Source organism: Aplysia californica, unplaced genomic scaffold (assembly GCF_000002075.1).
Source record: "Aplysia californica isolate F4 #8 unplaced genomic scaffold, AplCal3.0 scaffold01057, whole genome shotgun sequence".
Lineage (NCBI taxonomy): Eukaryota > Metazoa > Mollusca > Gastropoda > Aplysiida > Aplysiidae > Aplysia > Aplysia californica.
In genome coordinates this window covers 43,424-55,648 of record NW_004798327.1, presented here as the reverse complement: position 1 = coordinate 55,648, position 12,225 = coordinate 43,424, and the positions used below count along the sequence as shown (strand labels likewise).

General features: G+C 39.7%; 1 protein-coding gene across 1 annotated transcript in view; it reads left to right on the top strand.

The window, feature by feature from the left end:
* LOC101853134 (serine/threonine-protein kinase 24) overlaps positions 1 to 12,225 on the top strand; it is a gene marked incomplete at its 5' end in the record, with an annotated part of 34,583 nt that overhangs the window by 11,650 nt on the left and 10,708 nt on the right. The window contains 3 exon segments of the mRNA XM_005111424.3: positions 731 to 880; positions 5,215 to 5,307; positions 8,262 to 8,339. Of these exon segments, the coding sequence (XP_005111481.1) occupies positions 731 to 880; positions 5,215 to 5,307; positions 8,262 to 8,339 (321 nt within the window).

Genomic DNA, 12,225 nt, shown 5'->3' with positions numbered 1-12,225 from the left:
GTTGGCTTTTCAGTCGTGTTTCGTTTTTAGTATAGATGAGGTAGGAGTTGCCCATTGTCTGCGTTGCCAGTTTGGCTGGAATTTTTAATTTGTTTAATTTAAAAAAAATTATTCATCAGGACTACAGATTCACTATCATATGGGAAAATACAGTGATGCAGTTGTAAATCAATAACCAATATTGGCTGTGAAACATTGCACACCTCATTCTAGAGGACGCTATTTAAGTAGGTACTAGATCTGCATTTTTGTGTGTACCTATTCAGCTTTGAGCTGCAATTTGCTATTTGTGGTAACATTTTTCCCTTGATGTCCATTTCTGACCCTCCTCCTTCACCCGCCCTGTTGCATCCATCTCTACAGTTCATGATTTTTTATATTTCCGGTAACTGTTGCAAGTGAAAAATTAACCTTTGTCAGCTGTACTTTAGTATTGATTCACATACTTGGTTAGTTAAAAAAGAAGTCTTCTAGTATGGAGAACAACATTGAATACAGGTTCGGAAGAAAGTATTGCTCGGACATCTATCAAAGCTCGAAAAAATGATGCTTAAAACTCCCTCCTTCATCCTCTTCGCCCCTTTCCAAACCGCCAACAAATTTCACTTCCCATTCCTTTCCTTCATTCGAGTTGTCCTGACCCAAGCGGCCGTTTCAATTGTGTCAGTCAGGTCGGTGGACTCCCAATTACAGTCTGCCATTGCTCTTCTCCCCCTCCTGCTTATTTCAGAGACGGTCGCCCAACACGCGGCCAGCGAGCCAGGTGCTGACCCGGCCGGTCCAGCATCAGCACCCGCACCAGCACCACCAGCAGTTTGTCCCAGACTCTGGTGGCCGCCCGTTTAGCTACCATGTCCACTCTGCTGGTCAGCAGCAGCTTGTGAGTGTCAGCCCGGCCAGCTGTGCCTGGCGCGGCTACCCAGTATAGCCTTCACAATAGCCCACCTGCCTGATTGCATGGCCTGGTATCAAAGCTCGCACTTCTTCAGCTCCCTCACTTGCGCGACCCCCCCCAACATATTTTCTCTTCTTATCAATTCAGGGATGGGCAGGTTCTGGATCTTTCTACAATGCTGTTGAGTGTGTTTTTCCTTATAGAATCATTCTTTGAGAAAATATGTCGGATGGTATTAGGAAAAGGTCTCAGATGTTCAGTCAATGCCCATCCCTGCGCCCCCCCACATTACTCTCCATCTCTTTAGAGACAATGTACCGCAGTTATGTTACCAATAACATATTCAGCCAGTAGAAACAAACCCATGTTCATATTCCAGTATACAGAAAACTGTCTCATACTCACTTTTCCGGCGACGATCATATTGTCCAGATTATTCTATATATGTATCTCCACTTTTTTCAAGATATTATTGTAGCAACCCCTCAGAAATAATACCGACTTAGGAATAATCTCAGTCTTTTGCGTATACCTATTATAATTGTATCTTATGCATGCTGTGATCTTTTCTTTATCGTGCTGCCTATTGAAAGACTTGCGAGGGCTATTGGAAAATACTTAACTTTGAAGGATAATGCTTTGATGGAGTGTATCGTACATATCAACTTGTCTCTTCCCTATCTCTGCTTTCCAGTGTGTAAGTTTAATGCTGCGAACTGGGGTGCCAAGGTTTTTTAATACAAAGTTCTATTCTCGTTGGTCGCGTCACAGACATGTTCACCCATTGCTGTCTGCAGTAAATGCTGCTACTTTTACTTTTCTGTTTTTATGAGGTTGGCTTTTTACCCCTTCATTATTTTCTGCTTCCATCTGCACTTCCGCATTTTTTTTTCTCCTTTCTACTCTCTTCAAGTCTCTGCTCAGGTTTTTCTCCAAGGTCACTGTCTGTCTGTTTGTTTTTGATTTGGAGGTTACTGAAAGTACTGTCTTATTGAATATTGTTGCCACAAATAACAGTTTTGTCAACTTAATTTACTGAAGTGAAATGTGTTCGGAGTGCTGCTCACTCTGTGGCTAGGGGAAATAAATTTTAGGTGCTCTTTTACATTGGTGGTATATTGTGCAGCACAAAGAAGAATTCCGTGGAGGCCAAAATGTTCATTTGTAATGGTTGTAGAAATTCAATGAAGAATTCAGTAGACTTAAAAAAAACAACCCCATAGCAACCTACTTGTGATGTCATACAAAAGGTTCTTTCTTTACCTAGTACTCGAAGAAATGGCTTTCTTGTCCATGTCGTTTGCAGTACGCCTACTTCATTTAAAAAGGGACCGTAAAAATATAGCAAAAGAAGCATCAGACATTTCATAATGTATTTGTCCTGGCCTGTTTTTTGGGGCTTTTTTTTTTACTCACTGCTTTTCAATTATTTTTTGGTTCTTCTTTCTTAGTGTGTCAAGGCTTTTTGTTCTTTCCCTCTAATCTATCGGTGTCTATGGTGTAACGGTTAAGTTCTTCACCGTTGCTTGCAGAGGTTGGCTTCTTTTAAGTAGGGAATTATTTTGCTGAGAATTTCCGTTTGATGGGACGCAGTTCAGATTGGCCCTGAGGGGCAGGGACAAAGCATCTGACACCCCCTCCCCCCCCTATATGATGTAAATTGTATCGAATAGGGAATAGGGAGAGGTGTAAAATATTTACAGTAAAATAAATGACCTGTTCTATTATATTTGCTCCAATATTATTGGCTTGCGTATCCATTATCGCTCATTTATTCTGCTTACTTAATTATGATGTCTTGTTCTGTGCTTGCCGGCCATTGTTGCATTGTTGCTAATTGGGGGAAAAAATGAAGTAATTCAAGACAATAGTTCTGATTTTTTCTGTCTTATATTAATGGGAGTTTATTTTGAATTTGAAGAAATAACAAAGTGCATCCAAAGTGATTTTAGAATACTTAAGATTTTCTCTTTGCAATATGAGTTTGGCTGTTTTCATGTTTGAGACTGGTGAAGTGATGTCATATAATGAAAATGATTTTTGTGGAGAAAGGATTGTCTTTTTTTCTTATTGAGCCGCTTTTTTCTGTTTATGCCAGGGCTTGTTTTTGAGGTTTATTTGTTTGTTTTTTTTTCCTCTCAACATTATCTTTCATCCCAGTGGGTGTTTGATGGGTGCTTTTGATCATTCTTACTGGCCTCTCTATCGCATTTACGACTTTTTGTCTATGTCCTTGGGAGGTTTTCCCAGTGGTTTCCTTGGGACAGTCTGCTCCTTAAATTTCTTTTCGGTGTCACAACTGTCCCAGTCTGCTTCCTGGCACTATGTGGCCAACAATGCGGCATTTTTTGCCTTTTTAAAATTTGACTGTATTTTATTGTGATTCTTTGAAAACATTTTTTTTTAGTTAATGCTATGGTCATTGCGCACCCTAAGTTTTTTGCAGAAGATGTGTGTTTGATTCTGTCTTGAGGAAGTTTTTCTTTTTATCGAGTATCTCTAACAGCTGAGACTGTTGTACTCCTCTCAGCCTGGCTGGGTTGTTGGCCCTGACTGAAAGGGTTGAAGTAGCTGTCCTATTTAATGATCTTAAGTTAATAAGTTAAGTCAATGGGGTTGTTTTATATAGACTAACAAATTTACATATTGTTATTCAGTTACCCTTGTAGCTTACCTCACTGTGGGGAGAGATGTTGCTCTTCTATCCTAATTTTTCCAAGCACGGGAAGAGAGCATGACCTGCTGTAATATATTTTTTTACCAGTTCTTTGTGTACAGGCCTACATTGTATCGACCATGGGTGGTTGACAGTGAGTTCTGTGGTGTGGCTTGCTCATTCTATTTCTTTATCAGTGGGTCTGTTATCCTAGTCTGCTTCCAGGGGGGATTCTTGATGTTTTGATTTGTCTTATAATACGACCACCATTTTGATCTTAACGAGTCAAGAATAGTAAATTAAAATTTTTTGTGCGTCCTCTTCTGCTTATGTCTGAATTAATGCGCTAATAATACGTTTTTAGTTCAGATTAATAGCAGAGCTCGTCATTACTCGCAAAATGCTTTCTTTATCATCTTTTTGTTTTCTTTCAGCGAAAACGAAAGAAGCAAATTGTTATCTTTCATTTAGATGCTCTTATTTATAAAACTTTGCCTTTTATGTACATACCCATATATAGTATTATTTGCCTACATATGAATCTAATCAAATCATATGATCTGTAGATTAGACTGCTTGACAATAATTCTTATTAGTGGCTGTTAAATTAGGTTTTGTAGTTTTATGTTTTAAGAGCACAAGGATCAGGCCGTCTGACTCTAGCTCTCTATAGGGAATTACACTTCCTTTTTGTGATTGGTTATTTTGTTGAAGACAGAAAACAGTTGATCGGTAATAGTTTAGTTTTTGCATTTCATTTTGATACTAGTTACGGTTTATTTGTCTGACAAGTAGCTTACGATAAAAAGCTTTCTCTTGTTACTTTTTCTTGTGGTTTTTAGAATGCAATAGATATTTTGTATGTATACTGTGTGTCAGTTGTTAATGTCTTTGTTCTTTTGAAAAGAGTTATTAGTCACTTGATAACATTGTTCTTTAAACTAAACAATGAGAAGTTTTAATTTTCAAAGTTTAAAAAAATAAGAAATTGAAACCTTTTATATGTAAAGATTACTATGATTTTAGTTCAACAAGATAACTCAGTTGTATTTTGTTTTTGTAGCAATTTAGCCTGAAGATTTTTTTCATTGTTTAAAACCATTAATATAGGAATTTGTAGTGTGGTTTTCATCAATGTAAGTCGGTCATCATTGTGATTTGATAGAGTTTATCAAGTGACTATTTTTGTTTCTCTTTTCCTTTGTCAGTTAGTTTAATTTCTCTTGTCTATATGATGCGTGTGTGTGTGTGTGGGGGGGGGGGGATGTGCGTGTGTATGTGTGTGTATGTGTGTGTGCGCGCGCGCGCGTGTGTGTGAACGTGTGTTTGAGAAGGTGTGTATGTGTGTGTGTGAAAGTGTGTTTGAGAGTGTGTGTGTTTGTGTGTGTTTGTGTGTTTGAGAGTGTGTGCTTTTGGTGCATGCTTGCCCTGGTCAGAGGACTTTAAATACAAATCTTTATGCTCAGTGCATGCCCTTGCGTGCTCAGGTGGTGTGATGTAGTACCATAGAAGGTATTTTGTGTCTCTTAGTGTTGTGCTCATGACGCATGCTCTGATGTTGATATTGCGTGTTTATACGAGTGCGCGGTGCTCTGTGTATGTGTATGTGTGTGTGTGTGTGTGTGTCTCACTCTCGGTCTCGCCCTCCTCCGTCCTCTCACAGCCTTCGGCCGGCCGACCCCCCAGTGTCCACCACTTGCGCAGCGACTCGGACCCTGCCCGCCTGGAGGACAGCGGGAGCAGCCTCGTGGATAATGTGAGTGGACAACCACGCTTCTACTACTGCTACTACTTCTACTACTACTACTACACTGCCCTATACTTCTCCATACCCCTCCCCTCCCCTCCCCTCCCGTCCTACGACAAGGATTATTTTGTTATAAATGTAACCCAGCACCATCCTGAGGTTGACAGTGTGTAAATGTGCAAGCTCTTACCGTGGTAAAATATTTGTGATGCGTGCTGACAAAATGAGCTACTTCTTGGATTCAACCCCTATGGAAATAGATACATTACGCTTAAAGGTGAAGTTTTTGCAGTTTATAAAAATATGAAATGATAAAAGCCATCTTATACTTTAGGAATATGTTTTATAAATGACATCAATAGAAAATCTACAAATTCGATTGCAGATCTATTGTTGATTTTTTGGTCAACGTCTCCATTATTTGTGGATTGCGAGAAGTAACTCATTTGGTCAGCACATCTCACATTTGTTTGTTTGTTTTTAATTTACGATGTTGCCGTGTGTAGGAAAATTATTGTGTTATTTGGCTTTGAGATATTCTTCGTCGTTCCTTTGTCAACCTGTAGTTTTGCACGCTCATTGTAGTGGTAGTTTTCTGTGAAAAGTGTCCTTTCTGCTTAAAAAAAGGAAGATTTTGTTAATTATCGTGAAGAGTTTGTTTAATGACTTTCATATCTTTGACTTGCTGTAGATGTGCTGTAGATAACAATTGATAATAATTTTATAGTTTTGGATTTTACTTTCTTTTTTTTTCTTTTTTGAATTTTCTATACTGGTCCCTGTACTGATTGCTGTGTTTACAAACTAAAAAAAAAAGTCTTAACGTGATGTGATAAACGAAAAAGAATACATGTTGAGATTTTGTTGCATCTGAAAATATTTTTTAGCTCTGACTAGGATTGCATTGAAGTTTTGAAATGGTGCATGTATTTGCAGTGCATGGTGTGTGTTGAAAGAGTGTTGTGAAGTGCTTAGTTCAAATGCCAATGTGGCACAGTTGTTTCCAACTAACGTCACCCAAGTAGACTAATTAAGAAGATGTGTATAGTTTTCATAGTCTCTCTCACTCTTTGTCTCTCTCTTGCTCTTCCTTTGTCTCTCTCTGTCTCTGTCTCTGTCTCTCTCTTTCTCTCTCTCTGATCTCTCTTTCACTCTTTCTCTCTCTTTCTCTCTCTCTCTGTCTCTCTCTCTCTCTCTGATTTCTCTCTCTCTCTCCCCCCTCTCTCTCTCTCTCCATCTCCATATCTCCATTTTTTATCCCTGTTTGTCTCTGTCTCTCTCTTTCTGTCTGTCTCTCACTCTCTCTCTCTATCTCTCTCTTTCTCTCTCTCTCTCTCTCTCTCTCTCTCTCTCTCTCTCTCTCTCTCTCTCTCCACACGGGTGGTTACTGGGTGCTCTGGTGTGGTTTTGCTGCTTCTTTCATATCAAACATATCGTCCTTGTCTCTCCTCCTTTTTTTGTGTTTGTCACTCTCTTGTAACACCCCTAATTTTCAGTACTTATTTGACCTTATTGTGTTTGAAGTGCTATAAAACCTTGTCTTAAAAAGGTGTGTTGGAATAGCAGTTTGCAAAGACTTTTAGGTTCTCCCATGTGCCCAGGTTTTTTCAGCTCACAGTGTTAGTGTATAAGTTTCTAGTTTGTGACTTAGTTTGACTTCTACAAGTGTACTGGAACTACTGCCAACATGCTTCGACCTGAAAGTGCGATTTCGGTTGCGTCTACATAGATAAGTTGTAACTTTAAAAATACTTCTGTGGCAAGTAACGTACAGACTATTTTTGGATACACATTTATTTTTTTAAAGACATTTCTTTGAATAGTATCTGGGGCTTTGAAAATCTTTTTTTTTCAATGATTTCCGAATGTTTTGAATTTTAAAAAAGGTCAAATTGTATGCAAATTGGTCGCACCTATCACTGCATGATCACTGCATGCAGTGATGTGCTCTTCACATGAGTTTAACGTTTGGATTGTCAGATTTGTTTCATGACTTTGTGGGACTGATTCTTACATCATCAAACAATTGGTGAACTCTTTTTTTCTTATCTAGAGACCATGATCCCTCATTGATTCTTGAAAAAAAATGTTTTAATCTCTTTTTGGCGTTTATTTTAAAGTGAAGAGAAGCAGATTTATAGCGTGTGCTTCTGTTTATGGTACATCAAACAGTGCGGGTGGCACCTGCCTGTGCAGTTTTAGTAAAGGGCTTATTACCGTTGTATGTAACTGTGTTATATGTGCATACATAATATGTGACAGATGAAGGGTTTATCCATTGTGGAAAAATCTTTCTATCTCATTAAAAAAAATATTTCTTAGTTCTATCTGGTTGTGGGATACAACACACTCAAATGTGTGAGGGTTTTTAACTGAAAGTTTTTCTCTGCACCATGAAATAAAAGAAAGTGTTGTTTCTAAATCACTTGCCGTGTGAAGACAAATAATTTTGATGCTATAAAAATGCAGTGTGATTTCTGAACTTTTCGATGTGCGAAAACCAACAGCTTCAACTGCTGCTGCACTAGTTATATTTTTTAGAACAAAAAAAAAACCAACCCAACAACCCAGTTTTGTGTGGATTCTTTTCTTTCTTTACTTTTACTTTTTAGTGTGTAGCCGAATGGAACCATTTTGGCCAGCCGTTTGATTTACAAATATCGCAAGAACTGTTCTTGTTTGTTACTTTATTGTAAAGTGTCTTTTCAGTCAATAAATAAAATTGGCACTTAGGTTTTGCGCACATGAGTTTGACGCTTATGGAGATTTTTCCATCTATACTCGTGACTAAAATGGAGTTTCTGGTTTGACTTCCACATACCTGGAAAAGATTAACGCTGATAAGTCTTAGAACTGAAAGGAATAGTTTCATGCCAGATCTGATGTGGGTGAAAGGAATATGAAGATGGAGAGAAATTGAAAGAGAAACGCTATGTCTGGATTGCTCGCTCATTTGTCCTCAGGGTCCAAAACACCTGCGCAGTCGCTCTGATAACCTGGTTCCTATAACGCCTGTAAACAGGCAACCAAAGGCTACTCAAGTAAGTTTTGCACAATACACACGCGTGCTAATACATTCGGTACTTACATACCCGCACCCACACACAAGCAGACGGACTCTTGCGCTCACTCCTATGTAGCCGCTTTCGTCCAATCAGATCACACCACCATAGAATGGTGTACTGGCTGACCACAGGTCCGTTCTGGCTCAAGCTGTAACCTAGAGCAACAAACTGCTTTCCGTTGTACAGACTTGTTCACGGTTCCATTAATGTATCACACTTTGGTTTAAAGAAGTCGGTTAAAACGTAGGACAGGACTGGAGCTCATCATCCATTTATTTTTCCACTAATGCTGTAATAATAAATTTGCTTCTTGCCATTGACATGATCTAATCGATGCTAATTTTGACTTGACAGGGACTTGATTTTCTTGGGTCTAAGCTTTTTTCATTGTCTATTTCCCTTTTTTTTTTCTTCCTTCTTGGTTGCTGTATTGTGGCGAAGTGGACAGTATAATATTATAACTTTCCAAAGGTGTCCTCAGATAGTCTTAAATAGTCATTCAAGCAGTTTTTTCCCCTGCTGACTGGCTAGTGACTATCAGTCAAGCTCTACTCAAATCAACTAACTCCGTATGAAAATTGATATCTCTATCACTGGAATGATGGGTGATGCAAAATAGTGTTGTATATGAATTGGACGGGGCATGGAGAGGGGGAGGGGGGGGGGGGAATGGGAGAATTGATTTTACCCCCATAGCGTAGTGCGTGGATAGTTCAAGTAGCAGGACGGGCCTTTTTTTGTTCCCTTTTTTTCCCCAGTGGCCCCCAGGCCCCTCTTATGGGCCCCTTTTTTTTTCCCCCCCCCCCCCCCCCCCCAAAGTTTCTTTACCTGAGTTGATGGGTGCTCATTAGATCAAGCTGTTTGACGTGTTTATCCTCGAGTTGCTTGCCATATCTCATTGCTTTTGGGTGATGATATTTTTTCACACCTCCTTGTATGATGGCTTCCCTCCTCATCTTAAAAAAAATTAAAAAATTATGAATACCAGTGGAGAGGTAAAATATATTTAAAGGAGAAAAAGGTAGAGAACTTTAGAGAATAGTTAAGATTCAGATTACCTTCCTTGTCTGCTTTTGCCCTTTGATGCAAGTGGACACCACCTGACCGATTACAATTTTGTCAATGGGGGTGTAAAAAAGCTACAATTATGTTCTTAATTGAGGCAAGAGGAGAAAATGAAAGTTATATCTTTCTTTAGTACAAACTCATTCCATGAATTGTGGTTTTAATAAATGTGCTTCAGTCTGCTTCCTTTAAAATTTTTTTTTTAGCCAAACAAGCCAAGGAACCATTAAGAAAATCTCATTTTGATGACTTATTTGTAGTTTTTTTTTTTTTTTTTTTTACCTAAATGTTAGAAAGTAGAGGAAATATTGAGAAAATCTCATTTGGGTGACTTGACTTTTGAAAAGATTCCTTTTTGTCTCTAAAAGGTTGAAAGTAGACTTGCACAGATGTGTCTTTGTAGAGTGTATTTATCTCAGAAGGGGAAATGCCCGTAAAATATATAAAGTTTGTGCAGTTTTCTTATTTTCCAGCATGGTATGCTTTGTGTGTATGCTCAAGTGTGTGCGTCTCTGCACATGCTGCATGGCAGTGAGAGGGAATTTTGTATTGGCCACGGTAGTGTGGATGATGTGGGGGGTTTGCGGCTTTCTATGAAAAAACTTGTAGCCTATTTCTCTCTTTTCAAGGACTTTTTCGGTGATTGTTTCCATGACGTTTTGTACTCCATGCCATCTTGACTTAAGCAACTTACTTGTATAGAGCATTCTAACTGTAGACCTTTTTATTTTTTGGTGACCATTTTTATTTCGACATGAATGCTGATATTTCTGTTTTTGCATTTAAAATTGGCATTTTAAAAATGTTATATTCATGTACATTAATTCTAATGCCTGTATTTGCCTAAGATAAACTGCACTGCCAAGAATAGTTTTCACCAGCGCTGATATATTTTTTTCCTTCTTTCCTTTGCCCCATCTTTTGAACTTAGCCTCTACAGGATCGGCCGAAATCTCAGTACGATTTGCCTAACTATGTGAACATTAACAGCAACAACAACCATCATCACCCCTCTAACAACAACAACAACAACAACAAAAAGGGTGGTGGTGCTGCCCCTACTGTGCCTTTTGGTGGTAGCATGCCGCTTACCTACCAGTCTGAGCAACATCAGCAACCACCGCCGTACCCATATCACCATCAACAACCCTACCACCACCAACAACAACAACAACAACAACAACAACAACAACAACAACAGGCACAGCAACAACAGGCACAACAACAACAACGACATCAACAACAACAACAGCAGCAGCAGCACCACCACCATCACCAGCAACAACAACAACAACAACAACAGCAGCAGCAGCAGCACCTTCAGCTTGCTGGGCCACCGCCGCCGTACGAGATCCCCCACCACCACCACCACAAAGCGTCCGGTGTCCCGCCTCCCGTTGTGAGTGAGCAGCAACGCGCTGCGTGCCCCCCTCATGTGTACCGCAGCAGCTCAGCTTCATTTTTTGCTGTGTGACACTCGCTAACCCGCATGCTTTTGTCTTCCAACAAAACATTTTATCCCTCTCCTGACTCGACTGCACTTTGCCCACAGTTTGCGTATTGAGACCTCTCCTAGCTGTGTGCCTCATATTATATATTTATACAGGGCCATTCTGGATAGGTGAAGTCTTGGCAAATATTTGTTTGTCTCGCCTGCAGGAAAAGCCAAGAATTTGGGCTGTCCCTTGCCAGACATTTATGGTTCTGTGCAAAATAAGTGGAGAGCTGAGATATAATGGGATTGTAACCTCAGAGGAGGGGGGGGGGTGTATCTTTTAAGCTTGGGAAAGAAACTGACGCTAACAGCAGGAAAAGTGTCCAAAGAAAAGCAGGCTACAGGCTAAGAGCAGTTTCTCTCAGGAAAGGGTTAAAACAATTTTTTTTTCGTATTCAAAAGATGTACTTGTCCCCTTGCCAGAACCTTTGCGCTTTTTCCCCCCTCCAGCTGGTCTCTACATCTTGCCTTCTGATATCACACTTTCACTTGTCTAGGGCTCCAGGGAGCAGATAGCTGACCTAGGGCAGTTAGCCACAGATTGTCACATCTCTCAGAGAAGTCACTGTTCTATGGTGGGGAGGGGGGTGTGGCTCTTGAAGAGAAACAGCTTATGCTTAGGCTATGAGTGGAATGTCCACCTTCCATTTTCTTATTTATGAGTAAAATGTCTGCATTGCATTTTGTAAGTTTATGAGTAAAATGTCTTTATTCCATTCTCTAGTTTATATGAGTAAAATAATCCTCGTAAAAGAGATTTATAGATAATGGTAATGATTCAGTATGTTGGAAGGAGAAGAGAACTGTTCCTGTCAATGATTTAGTACATGTTGAAGGGACGAAGAGTACTATCACTGTGGGAGAAGACAAAGGGAAAGGAGTGAAGAAAGATTGAATCTGTAGCGTGTTATATCTGCCCCAGCAGCCCATTGTAAGACTAATGCAATATTATTGAAACTGTCCTCCCTTTCACTTCATTCAACCCTCCCATCCTCTCTCTCTCTCTACTTGCTTCCACTCTCGCCCTCCCTCTCCCTTTATTTCAGTATGAAGCCAAACAAAGAATGTTTCTCTTACCACCTACCGCTCGACAATAGCATGTCATGGTGGTAATGCTTAGAATAATAATTGGAAATTTTCTCGCAAACGTGTTCTCCTCGTATAGTAAGTAGACCACGTGAGAGGCACACAAAGACAGCCACCCCAAAAGAAAGTAAAATATCACAACACACACACACACACACACACACACACACACAAACACACACACACACACACACAAACACACACACACACTCACAG